The sequence below is a fragment of the Rhinolophus hipposideros genome (genome assembly GCF_964194185.1).
Source record: "Rhinolophus hipposideros genome assembly, chromosome: 18".
Lineage (NCBI taxonomy): Eukaryota > Metazoa > Chordata > Mammalia > Chiroptera > Rhinolophidae > Rhinolophus > Rhinolophus hipposideros.
The window spans coordinates 5,149,794-5,177,182 of NC_138064.1; the positions used below are offsets into that span (position 1 = coordinate 5,149,794).

Genomic DNA, 27,389 nt, shown 5'->3' on the forward strand with positions numbered 1-27,389 from the left:
ATTGCTTGAGGAAGTGAGAACAGTGAAATAGAGCAATAGGAGTCAGGGTCCTGAGTTCTAATTCTGAATTTTTCTCTATGACTAGTAAGGATCTGAATTTGGGGGTTGGGGGTGACTGTCAATTTTTTCAATTATGAAATGGGAAGGTTTGGCTTGGTAATTTCTAAGGTGCTTTCAAGCTCAACTATTTTATGAGTCTACTATAACAGGATTTATATAAAATATTAAGATATAACATATCTGATCATATATGTATATATTAGTGTGTGTATGTTTGTAGAGAGAGAGATATATGTGTGAATGGATGGATGGATGTTTTTCCAGGTAAAACATTCAGTTGACCAAAAATGTTTTTTTTTTTTTAGAGAGTCTAATTAAAACTATTCTTCCAAATACCATTTTCAGAAATGTCAGTAGATGCTATAGTTTTTGTATATAGATTACTTAGTAAAATACCAGCTTTTTGCCATTATTTTTACTAAGAGTGCACTATAGAATCCCTGTTTTAAGAGCAATTGCCTAAACACTTATAACAAAAGAATTTTTGTTTTTACTTGTAAAAATTCACCCTGGCTCTCCTGCCAAGGTTGGCTATTTCTGGATGGTCATCTTGTGTTGAACTTATTTCTCTGCTTTCAGAGCTAAGGGAACCAAGCTCTGGGTTTGGAAAGTAAACTCTTTATTTTAACAAACTAAAATTCAAGATAGGATAGAAAAACTTCCTAATATATGTAATAGCTGTACATTTAACGAAAGGAAGATCCAGTAGTTCGTTTCTTGTGGTCGGCTGAATGTCACATGTAATATGGCACCTGACTCACAGGCGGGCTTGTGATGCTCCTGGAGTTCATTATGAGTTGGAAGGTGTGGCTATTTTGATTTAAAGTGGTTTTTTTCTTCTTCGTATTTTTTTAATTCAACTTTTTATTTTGCAATAATTGTAGAGTCACCTGCATTTATAAAAACTAATATCCAAGATATTAGTTAAAAACTATTTTATCCAAGATAAAAACTAATACCAAGATATAGAGTATTTCCTTCACCCCAAGAATCCCTCATGTTGCCCTTTGATCTCCAAATCCATTTTATCTCCACCTCCTTCTTAACCCTGGCAGCCCCAAATCTGGGTTCCATTTTTATAATTTTGTCATTTCAAGAATGTTGTGTAAATGGGCTCTTAGAGTATGTAACCTTTTGTACTTGGCCTTTGTTTTTTTTCCCTCAGGTACTTCTCTGCAGATTCATCCAGATTACTCTGTGTACATATAGTGTGTTCCTTTTTACTGCCCCACAGCTTCCTTGGTGTGGAAGTACCAGTGTTTAGCCATCACCCAGTGAAGGCTCTTTGAGCTGTTTCCAGATTTGGGATAGTACTAACAAAATGTATGACTGCTGTAAACATTTGCGTGCAAGTTGAGCATTAGTCTTCATTTCTTTAGGATAAATTCCCAGGAGTATGGTTGCTGGATTGTATGGTAATTGCTTGTTTTGTTTTTAAAGAAATTGCCAAATTGTTTTCCATAGTGGCTGTATCATTTTACATCTCACACGTACGGTATTTGAATGAGCCGATTTCTCAACACCTTCATCAGCATTTGTTGCTGTCATTTTTGGGAGGGAGTCAGGGGGCAGCATTCAAATAGGTAGGTAATGATAATTATTGTGGTTTTAATTTCCATTTCCCTAATGGCTAATGATGCTGAACATCTTTTCACATACATATCCGCCATTTATATCTCCTCCTCAGTAGAATATCTCTTCACGTAGTCTTCCTACTTTCTAATTGAATTACTTTTTACTGATGGATTTTAAGAATTCTTTATATATTCTAGATACTTGTCCTTTATTGATTATGTGGCTTACAAATCTTTTCTCCACTCTGTAGCTTGGTTTTTTATCCTTTTAACAGGGTCTTTTGTTAAGCCAAAGTTGTTTATTTTGATGAGGTCTTTTATGGATGATTTTTTTGTCGAAGAACTCTTTGTCTAGCCCGATATCCTGACAGTATCTCCTAGTTTTTCTTCCCTCCTTATGCGTATTATAGTTGTATGTTTTACATTTAAGTCCATGAAGCATTGTGGGCTCATCATTCATTTTGTGTCCAATAATTCTAGCACCTCTGTCATCTCAGTGTTGACATCTGTATTGTCTTTTTCATTGAATCTGAGATCTTCCTGGTTCACGGTTGGAGGAGCGCTTTTTCCATTGAAATCTGGACCCTTTGTATTGTAAGACTCTGAATGTTGTCTGCCCCTTCCGTTTTAGCTGGCTTTGTGTGACCCCACATGGGCCAGGCAGGGGAAGGGGCCAAGTAGGTGCAGCCGATGGGGGAAAGAGCCCAGGCTCCCACATCGTCCTCACTGACACTGACCCTTGGGCGTGAAAGTTCCTGCTCCCTGCTTGGCTTTCACTCTGCAGAGAGCTTGGGGTACCTCATCGCAGCCTCGTGAGGGGCAAAGTCTCCTTACCTGGCCTTTGCAGGTGTGGGTAGGGCCAGTTTTTTGTGGTGTGCAGCTGGAACAGAGCATGTATTATTAAAAATTTAGTCTTGCTGAATTGCCTCTTCCTGGTTCATTGGCCAAAGAGAGTAGGCTTTTGTTGAGATTTTTGTTATTCACCATCATTGGTGTTTCAGGGTGTCCAGCTTCTTGAGTTCCAGGAGTGAGATATTCGAGAACAAAAGAAAACCCAGAAGAGTCAAACCATGTCCGTCTCATCCCAAGGTCCCCAGCCAGTCTGCTCTCATCTCTCCACCTTTCAGACTCATCTTCCATTTGTTTTATGTACAATACTGAGGGGTTTTAGTTGTACTTAACAGGAGGAATAGGGATAAGTATATCTACTCCATCTTCCCAAATGCAGAAGAAAGTTTCCATCATTATGGTTTTGATGGTAACATTTTAACTGCTTCCTGGTAATACAGCTCTAACATAGTTTTAACATTATAACAGTCCAGCGAACAGAACCTAGCAAATACTGCATGTGGTTAAAGACCGCCTAGGATCAAAGGCTAAAACAATTTTTCAGACTGCCTCATAGCCACACATGGGGTTGTCATGTGCCCAATTTCTCTGGGGTCTGCATGGCCTCTAGGCCTTCACAGTGTACTATCAGTGTAAATTAAGAGACCTGAGAAGGTAGTGAGTAAGGTCTGTGGCTCAATTTGGGGTCGGGCAGGGAGGGTTCTGGTCCAGTGTTCTAAATTTTAGGGCAATCACTTAAAGAGAAAACTTCCCCTGCGTAGGTAGCTCTATTGGGCCCTTTGATGTGTGAAAAAGCAACTCTGTCAGGGTATGTGAGATATAATCTGGTAGGAAACACACTTAAATTATTTGGCACCTTTGTTTTTGTGCCTTGAGACATTCTTTGACAGTACTCAGGCAGACCTGGTTTGAAACCTCTCTGCTACTTGGGCAAGTTGCCCAATTTCCCTAAGCTCGTGCTTCTTCGGCTTTGAAACAGAGAAAATCATTGTAGTAACCTCAAAGTTTGTATGAGGATTTCATCATATCTGTAAAAATGTGGAAACAATATCAACACAGTTCAGCCCCGAGCAATTGTGGTAGCAACAACAGTCACGGAAATATTATTGTTACTGCCGAAGGAATCATTCTATTGCTGTTGTTATAACTAATTCTATGGTGAGAAATATTCTCTGGTCATTGACAAGGTCAGTTCTCGGTGGTCACTGAAGACCGGTCATGTTTCTTCATCATGCTCTCACAGCAAGCTGGCTGTCTGACTAGGAATTCTTTACATGCAGACCTACACGGAGCACTGCACAGTCTTTACAGAAAAAGGGCCCCCAGTAAGCGGATGTGCTGTGGGTAAAAGCTGTTGCCAAAGCATGTACTTAGTTCTCTCCAAGTAGCATGCTGTCACCCGGCCTCCCCGTGACACCAAAGGGAGGAGTGCTTCCACTATACCCCAATCCCAAATAACACCAGCCTTCTTTTTCCTATTTATAAGGCTTGTACTTTTTGTTCTTCTACCAACTGTTCTTTGAACTTTAAAGTGCTCTCTCTAGCTGGAGAATAATAATAATAATAATAAAGCATCATTGTAATTGTTCCTTTCAAAAATCTCATTGTACATGGAAGCAGATTTTATAAAGTAGCATATATGGCCATTTGTTCAGGCCCTCAACTCCTGAATTGACTCCAGAGGTCTTTACAATTTATAAATGTTTCTCTGCTTCACACTTAATTCTGTTAAGTACCGTGTATACTGCAGACAGCAGAGCTCAGCGTAGGCCATGTCTGAGACACATACTTTGTTGGCTCATCTGAAGTTTTCGTACACTATGAGTTTGTGGTTTTGGAAGGGAAAAGAATGCAGGAGAATTCTGTAAGAAATTTCTTGCAATATTGTGTGTAGGTATAGTAGAGTCTTCTTGAAGACTGTTCTTACAGTCATCTAATATTAGCTCACAGTTATCGATAGAAATGCCCATTATACTCAATCTATACATAAAATGGATGCCAGTCACTGAAGCATATAATGTTTTAAAGGTGATTTATGTGTAAAAATTCCCACATTAAAAGTAAATGAATACTGGCCAACAATATATTTGTTTTTAACTATTGTGTGTCTAGGGCAGGGGTGTCAAAACTGTGGCCCGTGGGCCAACTGCGGCCCACAATCCATTTTTTTTTTTTTAAGAGATGTTCAAAGTGATTTTATTCGTAATAACCCAAATTTGGAAAAAATGCAAGTGTTAATCACCAGATGAATGGATATATAAACTGACATATCCATGCCATGAAATACTATTAAGTAATAAAAATGAAGGAAATACTGATATCGGCAACAATGTGGATGAATCTCAAAATAATCATTCTGAATGAATCAAGCTGGGCCAAACAATCCATTTTTAATTGGCCCGCAGCAAATTCCAAAAATAAATTTAGTTTATTTAAACAAACCAGGTGAGGCAATACGTACTTCACCTCGAGTGAGTGGCCTGGCTGTTTGTGTATTTTACCACATATGGCCCTTGATAAAACACCTTGAAAAAAGTTTGGACACCCCTGGTCTAGGATTTTCATATAGATACTTCAAATCCGTTAAAAACAAAGAAAATTACATTATGGGTGAAAACTGTGTCAGTAAAATATTGGATGTCTAGGTCTCTTAACAGCGTTAAATGTGCTTGGAGTTCCTAAATAGATGTACTGAATAAATAAAATGACATTGTAGCAGAGTAGATGTTGGGATTGACAACATGTCATAAATGAGCCCAGACTAGGTATCAGGATGATAAATTATTTGCAATGGGCATAATCCAGATGTGAGAGATATAAATAGTTAGTAGCCTGAATTCAAAGAGGAGTTTTCCTAGTTACATTGATTGTGAACATTTAATGAAAGTCTATTCATTTTTGAATAATTTTCCTCATTGTTACAAATAATGTCATTCTTCCAACTTCAAAGTGTTTCACTGTTCACAAGATGGTATGTTGAAATAAATATTTTAAGAATATTAATAGTGGCTATATCAGGGACAAAAAAATTAAGAGATGAAAAATTGAATGAGTTTCTACCTACGAGATTTGCATTTTTAATTTCAGACATGATAGAGAGGTTAAAAAGTGCAGACATTGGTCCTTATATATATTCCTATTTATATTTGAAGCATAACTCCAAAACTCAGGTATATTTTCTGTATAAAATCAAATCAGTCTGAACAGTAGGAAAAAGTGCCAGAGATACGAGGGTTCACTTCCAAGTTTCACCATTTTCTAACTATGGAAATGGGATAGATATCTTAACCTTAACAGATCTTACTGTAAGGTGAAGCTCCTAGTGTCCACCCACCAAGGCTCTAGTGAGGAATGCACTGCATAATTATTTTAAATTTAAAATTCTGATTGTTCATTTCCAGGATGTAGGAAATTAATTTTTTCCCATTGATCTTGTATTCTGGGACATTGATTAACTCACGTAAGTAGTTTTAAAACACATTATCTGTGTACACAAATATGTTGTTTGTGATTAAAGGCAGTTTTCTTTTTAATTCTTTTCCAATCTCTATTTCTTTATTTTTTGTTCTTGCTTCATTGCCATGGCTAGAATCTTCAGTATAACGTTGAATAGAAGTAGTGAAATAGTCAAGCTCTAGGATGTCCAAAAAGTCTTTATTTTGTCTTTGTTTTTGAAAGATAATTTCATTGGGTGACATTATTGGTTGATAGTTGTTCTCTTTCAGTACTCTAAAGATGTGGCTCTACTGTCTTCTAGATTGTGTTGATTCCAGGGAGAAATCTCTCATCCTTATCTTTGTATCAGTATATATCTTCTTTCTCTGACTGGTGTTAAGATTTTCTCTTTATCACTGGCTGTAAGCAATTTTATTACTATGTGACTTGGTATAATTTTTTTTTATGATTCTTGTTCTTATGGTTTGTTGAAATTCTTTGATACGTAGGTTTATAGTTTTAAAAGAATCTGAGATTGTTTTCCCTTATTTATTAAATACTTTTTCTTCCCCCTCCTCCTCTTTGAGGTCTCTAGTTACACATAATATTCTGCGATTTGAATTTGTCCTACAGTTCACTAATGCTTGTTTTCTTTTCTTTTCTTTTAGTTTTATTCTATGTTTTATTTTGGAGAATTTCTATTGCCCTGTCTTCAAGTTCAGTAATCTTTTTTTCTGCAATGTCTAATCTGCCATTAGTCCAATTCAATGAATCTTCATCTCAAACAAAATAGTCTTCATCTCTGGAAGTTCAGTTTGGGTTCTTTTGATGTCTTTCATGTCTCTAAATAACATGTTAAATTTTTCCTCTACCTTTCTCAATATGTAGAATACAGTCACGATAGATATTTTAATGTCTTTGACTGCTAATTCTATTATCTGTGGCATTTCTGGGTCTGTTTCTATTGATTAATTGTTTTATCTTCTCATTAACATCATCATTTTCCTCTATTTCTTTGTATGCCTGATGATTTCTTATTGAATGCCAGACGTGAATTTTACCTTATTGGGAGCTGGATTTTTGTTGTTGTTGTTTTCTCTGACTTTTATCTTCTTTCTTTTGCAAAGTTTATATTAAAATTACTAGAAGCCATACAAATGGAAATAGTACAAAGCAAGGATTTTTTTCTCCCATACTAACCTACCAATTCGTAGATCTCAAGGCCCAATTCATAAGAAGCCAAATCCATAATAGCATACTGGTGGAGGAGTCAGTTTTCTGTCAGGGAGCTGGATTTTTTTTTTCTTCTAAAAATATCTTTGAGCTTTGCTGTGGAATGAGGTTAAAAGGTTAAATTTCTTGGGAACTGTTTGTTTCAAGTCTTGCTTATGAAGTTTCTTAGGTAGGGATCAGAGTGGCATTTATTCTAGGAGTAATTCTTTCCCACTACAAAGGAAAGATCCTTTTAGTAGTCTAACTAATGCCCTATTAATAGGGATGTTTTTCCAGTCAGGCTGGTGAGAAAAGGCACTATTTGCAGTCCTTGGAGAGCACCAGATACTGTTGTCTCAATTCTTTTGGGTAGTTTTTTCCTAGCTTTGGGTTGTTTCCTTACACACATGCACTAAAATATTAAAAATGAACAGTGCCCTTAAATTTTCTATTTTTTGTGTTAAGTGTCAAGGGTTCCTTTATTCATTAATAAATATGTGGAGATGAGAGGATATTTCTCTAAGAAACTGGTTAGTTTCTTAAATATTTGCCCTATTGTTAGGTTGGTGCAAAAGTAACTGCGGTTTAAAAGGTTAAAAATAATTGCAAAAACCCCAGTTACTTTGGCACCAACCTAATAATTCTGCAGGAATTATTATTTGTCATACCTGTGTGTTACACATGATTAGCCATGTGCAAGGAGCCAGTCTATGTCTGGCTACCCTCCCACGACCATTAAGTAGCATCCTTAAGTCTGGTTTGGCAGCTGATGGGGATACACTAGACTCTCCTGACTTAGCTGCCTCCGATGGAAAAATACCACTTCTTAGGGCTTTTAGTCTCTAATTTTATGTGTGAGCCTATAGTCTCCTTCCCTGTAAACAAAAAGAAACCAATTCCCAATTAAACTGCATTTCTGCAAATTTACAGTTACCACTGATGGCTTTCCCTGTTGTGCTTATATTGTTTTAAATGTGGTTAAAGTCCTTTAGCTGTGATTACAACTGTTTAAATGTGGTTAGAAGCCGATAAATTCTTTGCTGAGCCAAACTGGTTGCATTGAAAACAAATATTTTAAATTAGAAACGCACTGGGGAATGCAAGTGATAGCAGTTTTACAGGTCTTCAAATCTATGATGCGATGTACATTTTTTTCATTATTAATGTTTAAGATTTGGACTTTGCTGGAGTCAGTCACATAGCCCCCCAAAAAGGATTGCAGTTAACTTAAACTATTTTTAAAAGGAAATTGAAACCAACTTATGCAATATGTGGCTTTCTGTACATCTTGCGTTAGCAGGTGGGCACTGTGATGAGCTAAGGAAGGTGAATTAAAAAATGGAGCACACAGTTACCCGAAGAACTTTGGTCAGAAAGACCTAGGGATATAACTCCAACTCGGCCGATTTCTACCTGTGTGACTTTGGGCGAGCTTTTTAGCCCACTGCACCTCCCTTTTTCCTCTTTTAAGTGAGCATCATACCTCTTACTTCAAAGCATTGGTATGAGGCTCAAGTGGTATAATGAATGAAGGCACAGGAAATGCCAGGTGAATGGCTGGGGCCTCATTGCCTTGTCTCCTTTAAGTGTGTGGTGTTACTTCCCTAGAGAAAAGCTTTCATCCAGGCAAAATAATCCACCTTAAACATACCAAGGAAATGGTAATCATCTCAGAGAGAAATTTTCACTGTGTTATTATGGTTAATTTAAATTAAGAAGACTTCACAGGGTGAGTTTGGATCAGAGTGTGTGTGTGTGTGTGTGTGTGTGTGTGTGTGCGCGCGCACGTTCTACTTGAGGGTAGTTCAGAGTAAGTCACTGATGTTCGTTTATGTCCTTACTAAAATATATATATGTATATATATGTACACACACACATATAAATATACTTGCCTTTTTTTGTTTTAATTAGGGGGAGTTTGTTGCTTGTCTCCTGTCCCTATTACGACAAATGACAGACAGACATTATCAACAGCTTCTTGATAGTTTCAATACAAAAGAAGAACTACGGGTAAGTGACATTAAAAAAAATTTTTTTTGGTATATCTTTTTAGCTTCTCTTGTTGGTACTCATCATTGTTCAGAACATTCCTTGACAGTTGCTTTACCTATCTCCACTGAATTGTAAGCTATTTTTTTCTCAGCTTCATCCACATATCTTCTCATCTGTATTGGCTCTTTAAGACTTATGTACTCAAGCAAAGTAATGAACTCTTACTTTGGACAAGAATATAGGATTTAAAACACCTACCATCAAAGTGCAATAAATCAGAAATCGTGCTAGAACTAACGAGACTGAAGCACATAGAGTAAATCTGGTTCCATGCACTTGGAAATATTGCCTTCATAGAAGGTAAGGGAGCATGTAGAAATATTAGCTGATCTCATCCCTCTAAAGCCACAGTGAGAAATTCTGGCGACAACGTTCTGGCTAAGGAGACAGAGTTGTAGTTGACATTATCTATCAGCTCTACTCTAATCAATATACTGTGCTAGTTCGACATGCTTACATTAAATTAAAAAATATTTATGCCATACACAGTGAATAGGGGTCACTTATCTGTGACTTTAACTGCCTCGAGAATGTTGTATGATCTCAAAATAATCTTTCAGTTACGTTGAAGCAGTTGACAAGCAGAGTCATATGAAGTAAAGAAATAGGTTTGGGCAGATGTCATCTACCTAGCAATCAGTTAATTGACATAAGCCCACGTCTGAAAATACCACGCTTTTCATGCTTACATTCGTTCTTGAGTTTAGAATTAAAAGTGGATAAAAAGGAATTAGAACCTACCCACTCTACATACAGAAGTCCATGGGGTTAAAAAGGAAGATAATTGTACAGTTATTAACTTTCATTAGACTTTGGATATTTAACATGGTTAAGGAGCCGTTTGGTTTTACTTAAGAAGTCTATGACTTCCTGTTTCAAAACTTCATATAGGAAAAGGCTGCATATTTTCATAGAGTCTGGGAATAAAGAAATAACAGCAAAGCATAGATTGAAAAATATGAGTAATTGAATCTCGGTATTGAATTTTGTGCTTTAATATTCACATGAACAACAAAGCAAATGGAAGTGATGAATATAGTGGTTTACGTGGGCTTGCCTCATTTCAGGCAGCCACACAGCTTCTCAAAGGACTTATGTTTCCTTCTTCAATATTAATGGGGCCTCAGGTCAGGAAAATTGGTTAATGATATTAATGACTTCATCTGTCCTTCTGGAAGCATAGATCAAGCAATGCAGGCATACCTAGTACTCTCGGTTTTGTTATGTAACCAGGAACAGAAAGCTCAGTCCCTGTAGGATGGGGAATCAAACTGGTTTTAGGTATTAGCACCATGAGGGGCCACTGCCCAGGGTCAGCTCACTGAGCTTGGGAGCAGCTGGGACTTGATGTCAACTGTCATCCCAAACTCAAGACAAGAGGAAAACTCCCCATGGGAGGTCTCAGCTGAGAGCTGCAAGCAGAGTATGAGTGTGCTGGACATATCAGGCTGGGACATTCAGATCTCTCCACTAAAATGTCACCTGGATCTCCTAACTGATAGCACATCTGCCACTCCACCTTTATAACAGTTGTTAGAAGTTGGAATATTTTAGTTTATTTGTTTATGTGTATCCCCATACCCTAGCCACTAGGTCATAAGCTCCTTGATGTCAGAAACTTTGGCTGGTTCACTGCTGTCCTTTCAGATCCCAGAACACACCAAGCTCGTGGCAGACATTCAAGAAACACTTGTTGACTGATAGAATGTAGAGTGTGAGGAAGAGAGTGGTGAGACATAGGCTCTTTGAATGTGTACGGACTTTGTGTGGGGTACATTTGGAAGCTGGAGAGTTTTGAGAGGGGAGAAAGATGATCACATTTGAGTTCAGAAAGCCCTGTCTGGTTGCATTATTGTAAATGGATTAGCTAAGTTCAAGACGAGACGCACAACCCTTTGAAGAATCTGATGCAGTCATCTAAGCTACAGATAACTGTGGCCGGAAACCAGTGATCATGATGACAGATTGTAGGGACGTTTAGGAGGTTGAGTTGGCAGGATCTGATGCCTGGTTGTATAAAAAGGCGGAGGAGAGAGAGTCGTTGAAGATGACTCCCAGGTCCTCTGACCTGGCTGGGTGCTGGTGGCAGCCAGTGCCTGAGGAACCCAGTGCGTGTCGGCGTACAGCTGTAGGACCCAAGAGAAACACAGTTTCAGCCAGAGTTTGGTCACCTGAGGGACATCCAAATGGAGATGTCTTATAGACACGGTCTGATGTTCAGGAGAGAGAGCTGGACCACATATGTGGATTCAGAAACTATCAGCCGGTGAACAATAACTGACATCAGGGGAATAAATGGACATCAAAGAAGAGTGTGGAGTATGAAGCTAAGGGACCTACATAGACTCCTAAGCATGAGGAAGGAAGACGTGGTGAACAGTGCCTGCTATGGCAAGGCCACGTGATATCATAAAAGGGTTCAGTAACATTGTCGGTGAACTTGAGCAATTTCAGTGCAGTGGTGAGGATAGAGGCCAATGTGTCATGGATGGAGAAATGAAAAAAAAAAATACAATGGATGTACACCCTGTTTTGAGAAGAGGAGGAGACCTTGGCCACTGAAGGAGAACCTTGGATGTCAGAGAAATGTCTATGGTGGATGAGCGTGTTTAAATGTTAATGATGAGAGCTGGGGAGAGGGATAAGCTGAAGACATTCTGAGAATCAGAGGTGCTAACCCACAGGGGGGGAGGGTCCCTGAGGAGGCAGCAGGAGGGGTCAGAATTAGCCTGGCCTGGGAGGATGGTTAGCTTCCCAGTGCAAGGATGGGATGGGAGAAGCTGGCGAAAAGGCAGGCTCCAGGCCATTTATTTTAGTAAAGGCCAATTAGTCATCTGCTTTTCATCTGTATTTTACTAGTTCAGATGTCACCTTTTGACAAATAAACTTTTCCTGTTTTCTATTTTCTTCAATGTCAAATATCCCTATTTATACTACTGAAACCTATCATGCAAGATTTTTCAAAGATAATATTAATAGCACTGGTCCATAGTTCCTTATCCAGAATCCTTCATACCAAATGTGTTTCAGAAATCAGAATTTTTGGGATTTCAGAAAGATAATATGACCCATATATGGTATGCTGTATAGCACCCCCATTGGGGTTTGTGGTAGCAACTACAATCAAACATCTTAATTTTTCTACAGGTAAAAAAATATTCATTCTGTGTGGGACAAAGACTATACATAGTTCAGTTTAGGTTTTGTTGCCAAATGGATTGTAAAACCCAAAACCTTAGAGGACTTTGGGATTCGGGTATCGTGGTAAAGGCCCTGAGAACCTCTAACAGCAAACATGTACGTAGAACTTAGCAGGTGCAAGGAACTGTCCTAAGAGGTTGATGAATATTAACTCATTTAATCGTCAAACAAAGCCCATGAGGTAGGCACTGTTCTTACTTTGTTACGTGTGCCGATTATTTGGTTCAACGAACATTTGTGGAGCCCCGTGGCTAGACATTAGGGTTGTCAAGACTAATAAAACAGTCTCAGTGGATACCTTCGTGTTACTACAGCGTCTGAGTCATGAAGTAATCAGCGAGGTGCTCTGTGTACACAGCGAGCATGTCCATGGCCAACACCTCAGCCCACCGCCATGAAACGGGTGCGGGGCTCCGCTCCCTGCAGCCCCCTTTCACTGCCCGCCTCCCCTCACCCCCCACAAAGCAGATCCATGCTGATATGGTGCTCAAGGACTTGGGAGGGCGGGGAGGCTGGGGATTCTAGTAGCACTGGGCTCTTCGCCCAGGCAGCTAAGCTCTGCTTTTCCCTAACCTTTCCTAAACTTGAAACCCAAATCTTTGCTATCTCATTGTATCACATGTCATTTGTCAACACGTTAAAAGTAATAAGGTGGTTCTAATCATGAAGTGGGAATGTCTGAGAAAGGCCAAATGAGTAGAGGGAGAGTGACGAGGAGGTTTTTGTATCTATAATACACTCAGGTTGGAACTTGAATAAATAAGGGAACTCGAAATAAGGATAAGTACAGCTTGAGAGAGTGGTATAAATGGAAAATTATAACTAATAGAGGGATAGGACCCTAAAAGTCTTACATAACCTTACTGGTTTAATGTAGTAAGTGAAACTCTACGTTTCCCTCCCCTCCATACACGTGTAGTTTACTCCTCAGCTGCTGTTAACACACAGGGGTGTGCCCTCGCAGACTATTTTCTCTACTAGATTCACGTACACATTTTCATGCAATCATACTATTCGTATTGTGCAATAATATGGGTATTATGTAGCCCCCTATATCATGCGTTCTTCGGAATCTCATTATATGATGTTACATAATTTAATCCTTCCCCTTCTGATGGGCATTCAGGATGTTTCTGATTTTTAACATTAGAAATGATATTGCAAAACAAACAAATATCTTGCAGCATATATCTCTATGGACTTGTGCCCTCATTACTGTAGACTGAATTCCCGGAGGTAGAGCTGTTGGATTATGGGATGTGCATTTTACATCTTCAGTGATGCTGACAAATTATATATTGAGATTTCAAAATTAATATTTTTTACATTTAAATCATTTTTTTATTCGGAATTAATATTTTAGTTGTTTATTCCTAATGTCACTGCTTTTTTCTTGTCAATTCAGAGAAAGGTTTGGCCCAGCAGTTCTCAATGGTTCTCTAAATCAAAGTGAGATTGGAAAGTCTGTTATCAAGGGCCTGCTAAGACTAGTGGCGTTCTAACTCCATTCTCGCTCGAAGAACCTGGCTGTCTCCAGCGTTACTGTTGGAGTGGCTTCAGAAAGGCTTTTGAACAGTATGCCGTTTCTTCTCCCTGGTCCTCGGGTACTTGTGTGTGAGCGGTGTGACTCACCGTGTCTCGGGTGTGCGTGGGGGCGAGGTCCTGCAGGCTGCTCCTCAGCAGGTTGAATTCTTTCCTTCTCTAGAACATGGCATTATTTTACAAGTGAACAAAAGCAAAAGCGAAGATGTGATTAGGGTTATTTTTTCCTCCTTCTGTAGTCAGTGATGTTTTATTTTACACCCACCTTCTGGGGGCTAAAATTCTGTCCACAGCCTGGCATTTATGTATAGAGAGAGCAGTGCGATCCTGTTCTTTGTTGATTAGGAATTTTCATATAGATGTGGGATCCTGCTTTAAGGTGTGAGGTTATACACATCCTGGAAGTTACGTGCACCATTATTAGAACCTTCTGTTGTCACCGCGGTACGGCCTCCAGCTTTCAAACATCATGTCTGATCAAGTCTCAACCCAAGTTTAGAGTCTGAGGAGTTCCCAGTACCTACGGGACCACGTCCAATCTCTTTGTCAGCTTGTCCCTGTCCACAGCCTACCTTCCAGCCTCCTTGACCTCCAACCCTTTCCAAACACCTTTCACTCCAGCCACTGAAACGTTCTTAATAAATCACATATATACGCAGGTGCCAAAAAAAACGTATACACCTTTTAAAAAAGGAAAACTGTATTAAAATGTAATACTCAATATATACCGATAACAAAAGATGAATGTAAGTCACGATTGACTTCTGCAATCACAAGAGGTGCTCAAAGTGGTTGCCATCAGTGTCCAGACACTTCTGATGATGGTGAACTACTGCTTGAGCAACGCTGACCAAAGTGTCTGCTTGTATACATTTTTTGGCACTCCTGGTGTGTATATGTGTGTGTGTATATGTATTTATATATATGTAGATATACATATATATATATTACATGTTATATATGTATAATTTTATATATATATATATATAATTTTTAATTCCTCTGAATCTTTTTTTTTTTGTCTGCCTGCAGTGTCTACTCCAACACCACGTCACTTTCATTGTCTAATTTGTACCCCTATTAATCCCTTTCTTGCTTTCAACTCAAGCTATAAAATCCAACTCAGGTATCACTTTCTTTTCTTTCTTTTTTTTTAACATTTTTTATTAGTTTCAGGTGCACAAGACAATATAATAGACATTTATCAAGGTATCACTTTCTTATGAAGTTGTCTCAGACTGAAGCCTCACTCCCACCCCCACCACCACCCCTGCTCTGTGTTAGCACGAAACAATGAGTTCTAATTATTTGTTTCCTTGTATTCTTGATGACTGTGGGTTCGGAGAGAGTAGCGACTGTGTCACTCTGTCTTAAGCGCAGAGCCTGGAATATTAATCTTTGTGGAATAAATCAACCCTCTTAATAGATGTCTGCCCTGTTTTAAATAAATAAATAAATAAATGTCTGCTTGCTTCACAAGCTATTTTTTCTTCATATAATTATTTTGACTTCTAGTCTTTATTACAGAAAAAAATAGTTCTGTAGCCCTTGAAGGTTGAGGGCCATTTAGGAGTTATTATTGCATAAGGAACTTAAATATTTAATTTTAAGGATATGAATTTCAGTGTGATAATGATTCTTAACACCCTTGAAATGAATTTAAATCCCATATCAAAAGTGTTACACGTTTGAAATTTGTGGCAACTTTTTAAACTAACACTTGACTATAATCTAAGTCATAAGTAAAGGAAATGTGTTGTGAGAAAGCTCTGTCCCATTCATTGCCTGCCTCACGATGGTGTCTTTTCTGGATGTCTCAGCTCAAATTTCCTGATCTCAGAATTCCGCCTTCTGTGTCTCACCAATGCTGTTCCGTACACCCAATTCCTATGTATGCTGTCCTTATTTCATGGTATCATGTGCAAACACAAGACAGTTTTTTATACAGTGTAGTCAGACAATCCTTATAAAACATGAATTTGGTCCTCTCGTATATCTCCATCAAACACTTCAGTGTCCCCACAGGTCTCTCAGGGTAAATTTCCCAACTGCTTACCATAGAAAGGTATGAGATTTCTTTATCTTTATTTATTTGTCTTTGATTGGTCCCTATTTATTTATGTGTCATTTATTTGTTTTTCTTTGGTCCCTACTTGTTTTTTATCTCTATCATCTATCTATCTATCTATCTATCTATCATCTATCTATCTATCTATCTATCATCTATCTATCTATCTATCTATCATCTATCTATCTATCATCTATCTATCTATCTATCTATCTATCTATCTATCTATCTATCTACCTATCTACCTACCTACCTATCTTCTATCTATCATCTATTTATTTGTCTATGATCTGTCTATCATCTATCTACTTATCTATCTATCTATCATCTACCTTTTATCTATCTGTCTATCTATGATCTATCTATCTATCTATCAATCAATCTATCATCTATCTCCCTATCCATCCATCCACTTATCCCTCCATCCCTCCATCCCTCCATCCCTCCCTCCATCCATCATTTATCCCTGTTGATCTTTCAGCTCCTTTCTTGCCTCTGACTGTCTCCGAGCAACCCTGTTCCCTGTTGCCTCTGAGGCCTGCCAGGTGCTCTTTCCTCAGCGTGGACCACCTGGCCCTCCGACTTACCCTCACTGGCCATGCATGCATAGATCTGTGTGGTTTTAAATGGTCCTTCATCTCTCCCACAACAGTGTGAGCTCCATGAAGGTGAAAATCCCGTCTGACTTCCTGTGCTGTGTGGGGCATGTTACAGGCCCGGCATAAATATTCTCTCATAATGAAGGAAAGGATACGTCTTACCCCACTAGGTGTCTCCAGCATCTAATACAGTGCCTGGCACAGAGTAAAGCACCCAATGTATATCAGTGCATAAACGTTAGTGGCGTTTCTGGAACCATAACAACTGCTCCTGCTTTCTTTTCTGTTTGAATATAGGACTATTTTTTCCTTTTGGAAGGTTTTCACATGAACTGCCTCACTTGAATCTCTTGCACTGCTGAAAAAGTATTTCTGTAAAGTATCAGCTCCCTGATTCATTTTTTTTTTATTTTGAACCCTTACTTGAATAATAATCAGCAGTGCAGTTTAATTACCATGTTGTGCTATCTGAAGTCAACACACTAAAAAAGAAGTAAATGAAATAAGAAGTTGCTCCAAGGCTGCCAATTTTAAAATGCTGGCATATGAAATGCTTATTTGTGCTATCCAAATTGGAATATTATTGTAATAGTGGTTTTTTTAATTGCATAATTGATTACTGAGGTATTATTATGTGTGCAAAATAATTTTATATATCTATGCAAAAGCACATGTTTAGTGAAATGATCAGAGCTAAAAAGCACTCTTGGAGAGTCCAGACAAGGAAGTGCCACTGTATTTGGGAACAGAAGGATGGGGACATTGAAGCTTGTAGCATTCAGCTCTTAGTGCTTTACAGTATTGGAACTGAGTTTGAAATGAAACCTGTTCCCAGCAATTGATGAGAAATACTTGCTGAACTAAATTATATGTAAGTGTCACAGTGGAAGGTGTTTGTGTGACCATCTGATGAAACACTCGCCAACAGTTTAGAGATAAGAAAAATGTTTGTGTACTACATGAATTGATGAATGATCATAGTAACTTTTTTTTTTAATCTCCTTTAACTACAAGGGAGCTTGAAGCCCCCTCGTTTTCCAAGTCTGAGAGCTCAAGTCCAAGGAGGTTAAAATAAGTTGCCACAGTCTTAAGGTGGTTACTTGCAGAGCCGTGATTAAAATCTCGGTTTTCTGATTTTCAGTACATTATTCTCTTATTTTCATTATAAGCTTCCTGCACAGTCAGTGTGTTTGGTTCTGGAAAGGTAGCTGGAGCTTGAATGGATACTTTCAAAAACTACTGGAGACAGAAAAGTTTTCTCAGGGGAAATAAAGTGTTACGTTAATACATAGGCATTGGTACTATGTCACCGCCTGCCATGCCTTTTATTTTGTGAGATACAGGGGACTAGGAAAACGCCTATACCTAGAATAACTGTCCCTCAGTCCCCAGCATTACAAATGAACCACCAAATTTGCTCGCCTGTAAGATGGATGTCTTGCTTCCTTAGACAGTTTTTTCAGCCATTTTTTTCTCTGTGCAGCTGACATCACCCTCCCCCTGTACACACACACACACACACACACACACACACACACACACACACGTTGTCGCTAAGGGCACTCCCTCCAATTTCCAATTCTGTTAAAACTGTTGAGAAGAAAAGATGAAATTTCAGTATCATAGAGTTTGTTTAAACTATTCCTAAATAATTATGGACTGTGAAAAACAAATGACTCCCCACTATCATTCTTCTTTCATATCTATCTAAGCAAATGCAACAAGGTAGGAAACTGCAGTGGGGGATAACTCGCTGACAGGTGAACACGAGCATCAATTTCTGCAGGGGTTACATGTATTCATGTCTGGGAAACCTGAAAGAATCAACTGAAAGCCCATTGAGAGTTTTAGAAATGCACTGAAAAGGGCTTCTCAGCTTTACCTATCCCTAGGGAGGGCTAGAACGTGAGGTGTTTCCCCAATTTCTCTGACCTGCAGTGGAACACATTTGGGAAATTGTCTAGATGTGACAGGATCTGTCTGGCCTTTGAAAGCCGATGATCCAGTGGGCAAGTGTCCACGTGGTGTGTACGTGTCGACATATGTGTTGTTGATGCCAAAGACGCCGAAATAAATTCTCGAAATAAATTCTTGTCAAAATATTTATGGGCTTCATCAGAGTTGTTAGAGTATGTTCACACACACACACACCTACCACATGTTTTTTGTTGTTGTTTTTTTTAGATTCTGTCTTTCTATCTTTTGGTTATGAGTAACAACCATAAATTTTATATGCACGCAGTTTACATGTTTAACATAATGTGTTGTTGGGTTTGATAAATAAAACTCATGGTTTTTAATTTTTTAAGCAACACCATGCTTTCGCCTTCAGTCAAGTTGTTAGAGATTTTCCTAGCAGGACTTGAAGTTACAAAAAAAATAAATAAATAAGTTTTCCAGTAAATAAAGTCACTGGATTGAACCCGTCTCTTTTTGAGAGGGCAAGCTGCATTTCATTCATTACATGTGGTGTGTTATCTGCTTGATTCCTTCTGTTTAAGTATAATGTGCTGTAGCATTCTGGGCCCCATTCATTGCAATATTTTAAGAAGAGATATTTTCCATGTCTGATAGGAGCTTCTTGTCAAGAGTGTTTCTCGGTAATCTGGTTAAAGATAATACTTTAGTAAATGCCACTGCCCCTGGTGTGGTATCTCAGTGAAGGATACCTGAACACTCTACTGTGATTGAAAAATAGAGAAAAAATAAAGAAAACCTTCACACTTTCATGGCTTCTGAAGACTTGTTAACTGCGCTTGACTTAGCCCACATTCTTGTTGGTATTTGGTCCCCCGGCACACTCCGATCCAGTAAACCTCATGCATTCCATTAATATGGCATCTTCAGAATGCCCTGTAAGGAACATAGGTTTTTGCTTAAGGTGCTTTCTAATGAACTTAACTTTCTAAATTTTGATACCACTTAAAAGGAAGCAGAACTGGGCTAGCACTGTATATAGTTCCCTTGCATTGAAAAGTTCTGATGTTTAAGACACTGTACTAGAAGAAAGAGAATATATTTGCCTGCTAATCTTCTATAGCTAGTTTTCCATTTTATTTCTAAAACCTACGTTTTTTGGAGCCTGCAAGAAGAGATGGAAAGTCATGTCCACTGTGCATGAGTAAGAGAAAGAGTAGGGGACCTGAGAGCACAGGATAGCAAACTGATTGGGTGCTGAGAATGGGGAAGGTGATGGTCAAGGTTTGAAGTAATGTTCCCTTCTTCTCTGTCACTGCGTTAGAAATGGTAACAGCAGCAACGTGCACGCGTGTGTGTGTGTGTGTGTGTGTGTGTGTGTGTGTGCTGATAGTTAAGATAACTCCATAAAATGGTTTGTTTCCTCCTTCCCCCAGGATTTCCTGCTGCAGATATTTACTGTGTTCCGGATATTGATACGCCCAGAGATGTTTCCAAAGGACTGGACTGTTATGCGTCTCGTGGCTAACAAGTAAGACATTTCAATTGATGATACTCGCAGTTCATTGTGGAGGGGTTGAGCAGAGGACTGCGCGACCTTTGTAGTTGGGTCTCAAGTTCAAAACCTCCAAGTCCTGGGGTTCTTTTTCTTTGCCTCTGGATTAACTTCACTCACTTTTTTTTTTAATTTATTACTATTTGTTTTAAGTAGGTGATATATTAACGTGGCTGAAAAATCAAACAGTATAACAGGATGCACTGAGAAGTGCCACTCCACCTACCTTGTTTATCCCCTACCCCAGCTGGTAGTAACCACTCTGGTTAGTTTCTTGCTTGTCATTCCAGTGTCCCTATATGCACAGCCTTGCAGGAAGCAGAGTATATACACTCTTCTACACTATGTTCTTTCCTTTAAAAATCCTGGCGATTTTCTTTGTTTCCTTGTTTATACAGAGAAAGTCCCTCTTCCTTTTCGTTTCTTTTTTTCTTTTATACCTACATAGTATTCCATTGAATGGATGTACCACAGTTTATTTAACCAGCCCTGTTGCTGGACACTTGAGCCATTTCTGATGTTTCTTAATTCATTTCAACTGAGCAGAATACATGTACTGAGTGCTGGAAATGACATCTGACCCCGAGGTGGACATGTGCCTTTTATACATCTAAGTGACATGGCCAGTGGAGAGTTGACAATTGTGCTCTGAACTACAGACAGACATTTGGGAAGTTATGATGTAAAGTGGAATGTCAGAGTTGCTCAAATTAGTTTGTGTTAAGCATATCAGGCACAAAATAATAATCTGAGGTCAATGCTTGAAGGAATAGGAGTGAGGAAAGGAGATTGGGGGCCAGTCAGAAAGACGGGAGCCGTTGCGGAGAGGAAGTGTCACGGATTCATCTGTCCCCTTGCTTCCTTTCTCTGATGTCTCAGGGTTGCAGAATGGAGATGCAGTTCTGTAGGAAACCGGCCTGGTCTTTACTTCCACACTTGTAATTTACCCCATTTCCTAAGCACGCTTACCTTCCAGCCCACATGTGCCTGCTTCTCCTTTCTCTTCTTCTCCAATCCCCAACATCCTCATGAAGGTGGGGTTCTCCAGGTATCTATCCGTGGGCCAGAGACACCCTGGGTGCTCCCCAGATGCCCAGGTATGATGATGGTGGCCCCAGAAATATAGGAATTCGTTTTTATTAGACATGCCTAATGTGTCTGGTGCCGCAGTATACATTTATAGACGTGGAGGTGTGAAAATGATATGTTAAAAACTTCGTGAAGTAACAAATAGTGAAATATGGCATGTTATGTTTTACATAAGTACAGAAGCAGCTTTTCCATTTGGAAGACTAATTGAGACTCCTGAAATAGTCCTCTCTGGAATTTAGCATATTAAGTTTGATATCTGTGAGGAGAATCAAGTATCTCTTCATCTGGGTGTCTGGATGCTACAGATTTACGTGGGAGCTTTTGGTCACATATCTGGCCTTATTACCAGAGATCATACATTCTGGGGTCCTGGCCAGGGCTACACGGTAATCCAGAGAGCCAGAGGGGGAAGGGTCCCGGCTGCTGACGTCATCACTCAGCATCATCATTGGGTCATTCTGCCCACCCTGGGTGCACAGGGATGTTTTGACTTGAATTAGAATTTTCAATGGCAGCAATTCAAACGGAAAGTAAATTTGACATTTTGTTCCTTATGTACACAGGCTCTGCTTGAGCTTCCTGAAAACCATGACAACCATGAGGGTTTTTTGATATTAAATGTCATCTCTCTCTGCCCCACCTAAAAAGCTCTACTCCGTTTACAAAGACGTCATGGTCACAATAGTAGGTAACAGACCTGGAAGTATTCAGCCTGCTTTTGAGTAAACACGTTATGTTCCAGGTTTTCATCTACAGTGCTAACCAAATAGGAATATGATTTTGTTTGCGAGGAGCTCTGTGTAATATGTCCACATGGGCGATTGCTCCCATAGCAAACCCGAGAAAATGGCCATTAACCTTTACTAAATGCAGCAATCTTATTCCATTGCCACCCAAGTCTGTGCCAATGGGAATAGCCACTGCTTCTCCCCTGGCAGCGGCAGGTCCAGCCTGGTTCCTAGGCAGGACTCCGGGGCCTGCGGAAGCACCTGCTCCCTGCTGTTCTTCACCCTTTACTTCCCTCTTATCTCCTCCTTTAGCAGCCCGAACCCTAGCCCGTTCAGAAGCATGTGAGATGTTCTCTTGCTTTACAAATGCCGTGTAGTCCAGAAATACGGTAAGCCTTCAGCTACTTGCGCTGTGCCTGTAAAAAAAAAGATTAACTTCTACAATACAGGGAGAAAAACTAATTTCCAAAACATGTTGAAGATACATTCAATATGTTAAAGAGCATCCACTGGAAGGAAAAGGTTCCCCTTTGCTAAACTGCAGACCCAAGTCACATCAACCTACATGTCTGAGGTTGATCTCCTTTTTCATCCAGGCTCCTAACTTCCTTCGACAAATATTTGATCAAGGCCCCTCACAGAAGCATTTTTCGCAAATTCCTACTTTCACCGCCCACCTTTGTCCAGTTGATAGTAACTAGCTGAGAAGTTGCCATTGTCCTACCCTTGAACTCAACTGAGTAGCTCTTCCCCCAGAATATATATATATTATTCTATGTGTTGGTCCTTTCTTCCTGTATTTTCAAGGAAGTTAAATGTCCTTAAGTTTCATCCGTAAACTGTGTTGTCCCAAATCCTATAGCTTCCAGGCTTTGTGTGAAGTCCAGCTAAAAGCTGTGACCAGACACCTGGTGATTAGTGTGGCCTTTTGTTTCGTGCCACCTGAGTGTCTCATATTGGGTAACAGTGGTTCCAGGCTCAATTTCGCGAGGACAAGAAACATGACTTCTCTTGCTTGCTTGCAAAGTTGTATTGTGCCCGTGGGGAGTTCTTGGTGGATGTTTTGGATGAGGACAATGCTCAATTGGGGAAAGAAGGAACATAAGGGAGATGAAAACTACCAAAAATACAGGACACGTTGAGACTAGTTTCTCTCCACCCCCTTCCCATACACGTTGCAAAATACAGTACAAAAATAAAGTCACAGCTTTAGACATATTTTCAAGGCGATGACTCTTATAACAGACTTGCTCACTGAGGAAAGTAAAAACTTGTTGGCCCTGCCTTTGAAATTCCAGGCCCTTATTTTGTTTATCTTGTGTGCATGTTGGCTTCAAACATACCATACATTTTCTTTCATATTTTTCTTCCCACCAAAAACACACTGAATTGTTTAGTTGACCATTACCTTTAACTTTCAAATGAGATCTGTATAGCAAATAAGTGATGTATGGAATCAAAGTTTCTTAGGGGAAGTTATCCATTCATTCACTGACCCACTCATTCCACACGTATTTCCCAGTGCCTGATGTATAAAATAAATGTCATAAAGAGAGCACAGCTCTATGAGACGTTTTGAAAGGAACTTTATTCTGGACTGGGATTGGAGGGGACTTTCATGAGGGAGTGAACATGAGCTGACAGGAAAAGCAGGAGTTTACAGGCAAACAGTAAAGGAAGAATGTTCTCGTCAACGGGAATAGCACAGAAAAGGGCCTTGGGGTCACTGAGTACTGCACATTCAAGGAGCTGAAAGATTCAGTGTGGCTAAACCACGAGGACAGAAGGGACTGGTAGAGAGGAGTTTAGAAGAGGAATATAGGGTCCGGACGTTGTGGGGCAGAGACACAAAAGAGAAACCAGGAGGGTCCAGTCAGGCGCTAGATACAGCAGACCAGGTAAGAGATGACAATGGCTTGAACAGGTGGGTGACAATGAAGGTAGTAAGAAGATCGATTTTGAAGACAGAGATGTCAGCACTTCCAGATGACTGATGTGTATGGGAAAGAAAAGAAATTGAAGCTGGCCCTTCGAATTTTGGCCTGAACTGAAGGATGGGTGATGGTGCCATTTACTTAGGGGGGAAATGCTGAGAGAGGAGTGGTGGGCGAGGTGAAGAAACTGATGGTGACCACAGTTTGAGATGCTGTTGGATATCCAGGTGGAGATGTAGAAAGGGGGGCCAGACATGTGTGTATGGAGCTCAGGGAAGAGGACAGGGCTCAGATGCCCATTGAGGATCCCAGCACGTGAACAGTATATGAAACCCTGGAATGAAATGAGAACACCCGCAAAGTGTAGACTGAAAAGACGAAAGGACAGGACTGGACCATGGAAAGTGCCGGCATGTTGAAGCTTAGGACGTGGAGAGGCGTCCCGCAAAGGAGAATAGGAAAGACAGCCATGACGTGCAATGAGAAGCAGCAGCGTATCATCCTAGGAAGAGAATGTTTTATGAAGGAAGGACTAAGGCTGCTGGGAGGTTGGGGAAGGTAAAGACTGACCGTTGGCCCCAGGGTTTGGTGTAGATACTGGTGCCCTTGACAAGTGTTTCTTTCAGTGCAGTGGTGGGAGGTGAGAAAGTGAAAACAGTCATTATAGGCAGCTCCTTAGAAGAGTTTTGCTATAAAAGAGCAGAGAAATGGGTCTTGAGTGATTATCAGGTTGGAATAGTTTTCAAAAGGATGAATTATAGGAAATGAGGTTTCTTTAAGGGGAGAAATAGCATAGCTTGGAGATACTCCCGAAACCCCAGAATGTGGGGGCAACTGGAAAACTGAAAAATCAAAGGAAATGACTTTGATTTCCTGTGTACCCGGTTCTCTTTTTCTGTATATATTTTATCACGCTGTGCCCGTAGATTATGGTTGTCAGAAGTAATCCCTGTGCCTGCGTTTCTCTGGCAGATATCAGTAATTTGACTATTGATAGTAACAGATTGCAAACCATTCTTGGCTATTGAATTGAAGCCCTGAGATTTGAAATGTCCCAATATTCAGAAACTGAGTCATGACTAAAAGAATAAGACCAAAGGAGCCACATGGTTCTGGATAAATTGGAACAAGTGAAGAAAGGCCCCTAAACACCACCGTTATCTGCTACAATGAAGGAGCGATAATGTGAAAATGCCTTACCTGGCTTGGGGACCTGGGTGCCAGGAAACTGAGTCAGTGCTGAGTTACCAGCTAAAGCTCTGGGAGGTACCTCTGTAACTTGGGCTGAATGCTCTAAGCATAAATGAAAAGCTGGTGAAGTCCTGTTACGATCTTTCTAGCCATGTGGAAGTCTTATTTTTAGAGGTCTTGCCCCTCATCACACAAACATATTAAACAGACCCACATGCCACATGAGATCTATTTTACTGAAGGAAAATGGTGAAGAACAATTTTAACATTTTGCTTTTTAAATTATTGGCCCATGAATAAATCAGTTAATTCTAATTGGCTGTGATTTCTCCACATTTCTGTATATTTAGGAATTCTTGCGAAGTTATAGAAAGTAACCTGCAATTTTTTAGTGTAATAGAAGTTGCATGGATATTAAATTGGACAATTAATGAAATTGATCATGTTGCTTTCTGTGGACATCTGATTAACCATTTTTCAGTTTTCATTTTGCAGTTTTTGTGTTTGATCCTGGAACTGTTTCAGGACTCAGGATTTCCCAAAGCCCCTATGCTTGCTGGGCCGCATGATCAGGTAGCCTTGGTAAGAAGATGAGGTGTTCTATTGAGAGCAAGGACAGTGCCCTATTGAAGAGCCACAAAAATAGCTATTAGCCGAAAATTCTAGAAGCCAGGAGAATGGGGAGCAGAGTTTGTTGGAATGTTTTTCTAACTCGGGCCTCTCTAGAGCCCTGCCCATCAAAGGGCGGGGAGGTCAACAGCGGGAGAATCCTGTTAGGAATGCAGAATCTCAGGCCCCCGCAGGCCTGCTGAGTCACCTGCTTTGAACTAGAGCAGCAGATACCCAGTAAAGGCTGAGAAGCACTGCTGTGTCTAGTTCAAGTGCAGTTCAAGAAGCCGAGAAGTGTGTGTGTGTGTGTGTGTGTGTGTGTGTGTGTGTGGCACCCGGCATATAAATTACAAACGGATGATCTTTGCCTTGGGATAGCCTCTCACGTGGAAGACTGAGTCTGCCGCCTTCTTCCCAGGGCCTCAGGCCCTGGTATGTCATGTTTCACTGACACTAGGGTTGTTTCTGAACCAAAATCCCAGCTGGGTTTGTGGGCCGGAAGATGGCTTTTTACGTAAAACTCAGGTGTAGTGGGATTGTGTATCTTTTTCCACTGAATGTCAAAGCAGGAAGTTGTGCTTAGAACCATGCATTAAGGATACACTTTCTTCTTCTTTAAGCTTTGAGGTCCAATGATTTTCCACTAGACGCTGAGCAAAGACCGCTTCCTTGCCTAGTAGCATTCTATTCTCTGATAATTGAGCTTTCGTGTCCTTTAGCAAGATTTGAGTGAACTCCTTGGGGACCTTTCATGATTTCTTCATTATCATCATGGACTTTGCCAGTATCAGTGGAGAATTGCCGCTTGGTACTGCTGTTTGCAGGCGACTTACCTCTGTAACATGAAATTCACACTCCTTTGTGGGGGCCAAAGGCACCCACCACAGGCCTCCCAGTCTTTGCTGATCCCGAGCTTTTGCAGGACGATTCCCGAAGGATGTAAATGACACGCAGCATGTGTGCGTCCTGCAGAGCCCGCTGCTGGGGGGGCAGCTGCCCACGAAATGACGCCTTGCTCCCCTTCCCCTTTCTTTGCTTTCAACGCCGACATCCAACCCCTTTGTCTCAAACACGCTCCCTCATCCCCACGGGCAGACTGTAATTGTTAGTTTTCCAGCAGGTAACAAAAAACGAACACTTATATTCTTCAAAGACTACAGAGACTGTTCTCACTAGTAAATATTCTTCTAATCTGTGTTTTGCTAGTAGGATAACGAAGGTGTAAAGTTGCGGGGGGCCAGGGGGAGCGGAGTGTCTTGTTTTATTTTGTTTCACCTAGGGTCGTACAGCTGTGTCCTTGAATCCCAAATCCTGTGATGACAGGACACATCACATCACCAGCAGTCCCGTTCATGCGCATCTCAGAAAAGGCCAAAGAGGCTTTAAGTATCGCCCATTGGGGCACAGTTTACAGTAGTTTGGGGAGTGGCCTCTCTTGTTTCACTCTAATGCTGTATCTAACGTTAAATGAACCAATTGGAAATGCATTTAATTGTCCATACAATTTTGCATATAATATATTCCTACAGCTACAAAAAGAAGATTTTGAACACATTACATAACTCTAGAATTAATCAAGAATGCTTACCAAATCCTTCTTTTTTCATCTCCCTCGCAAGATACATATGGCTGCATATGTACCCTCTGGCAGACTTTCCCTTATTTCTCCAGCCCTGAGATGCCCCGTTCTCTGAGTTCCTGCGACACTCACAGTTTCACACAGCTTGGTGCTGGGTTAGACAGTCTCTGCAGTCGGTATTTGTTTCTTCA

The 27,389-nt window shown here is 40.1% G+C and overlaps 1 protein-coding gene across 4 annotated transcripts in view; it reads left to right on the top strand.

The window, feature by feature from the left end:
* The window catches only part of DOCK4 (dedicator of cytokinesis 4), a 365,769-nt gene that overhangs the window by 272,779 nt on the left and 65,601 nt on the right, over nucleotides 1–27,389 (top strand). For all 4 annotated transcript variants that reach the window (XM_081079735.1, XM_081079737.1, XM_081079736.1 and 1 more), the window contains exons 26-27: nucleotides 9,043–9,141; nucleotides 19,947–20,041. In XM_081079735.1, the coding sequence (XP_080935861.1) occupies nucleotides 9,043–9,141; nucleotides 19,947–20,041 (194 nt within the window). The remainder of the gene's footprint in view (nucleotides 1–9,042; nucleotides 9,142–19,946; nucleotides 20,042–27,389) is intronic.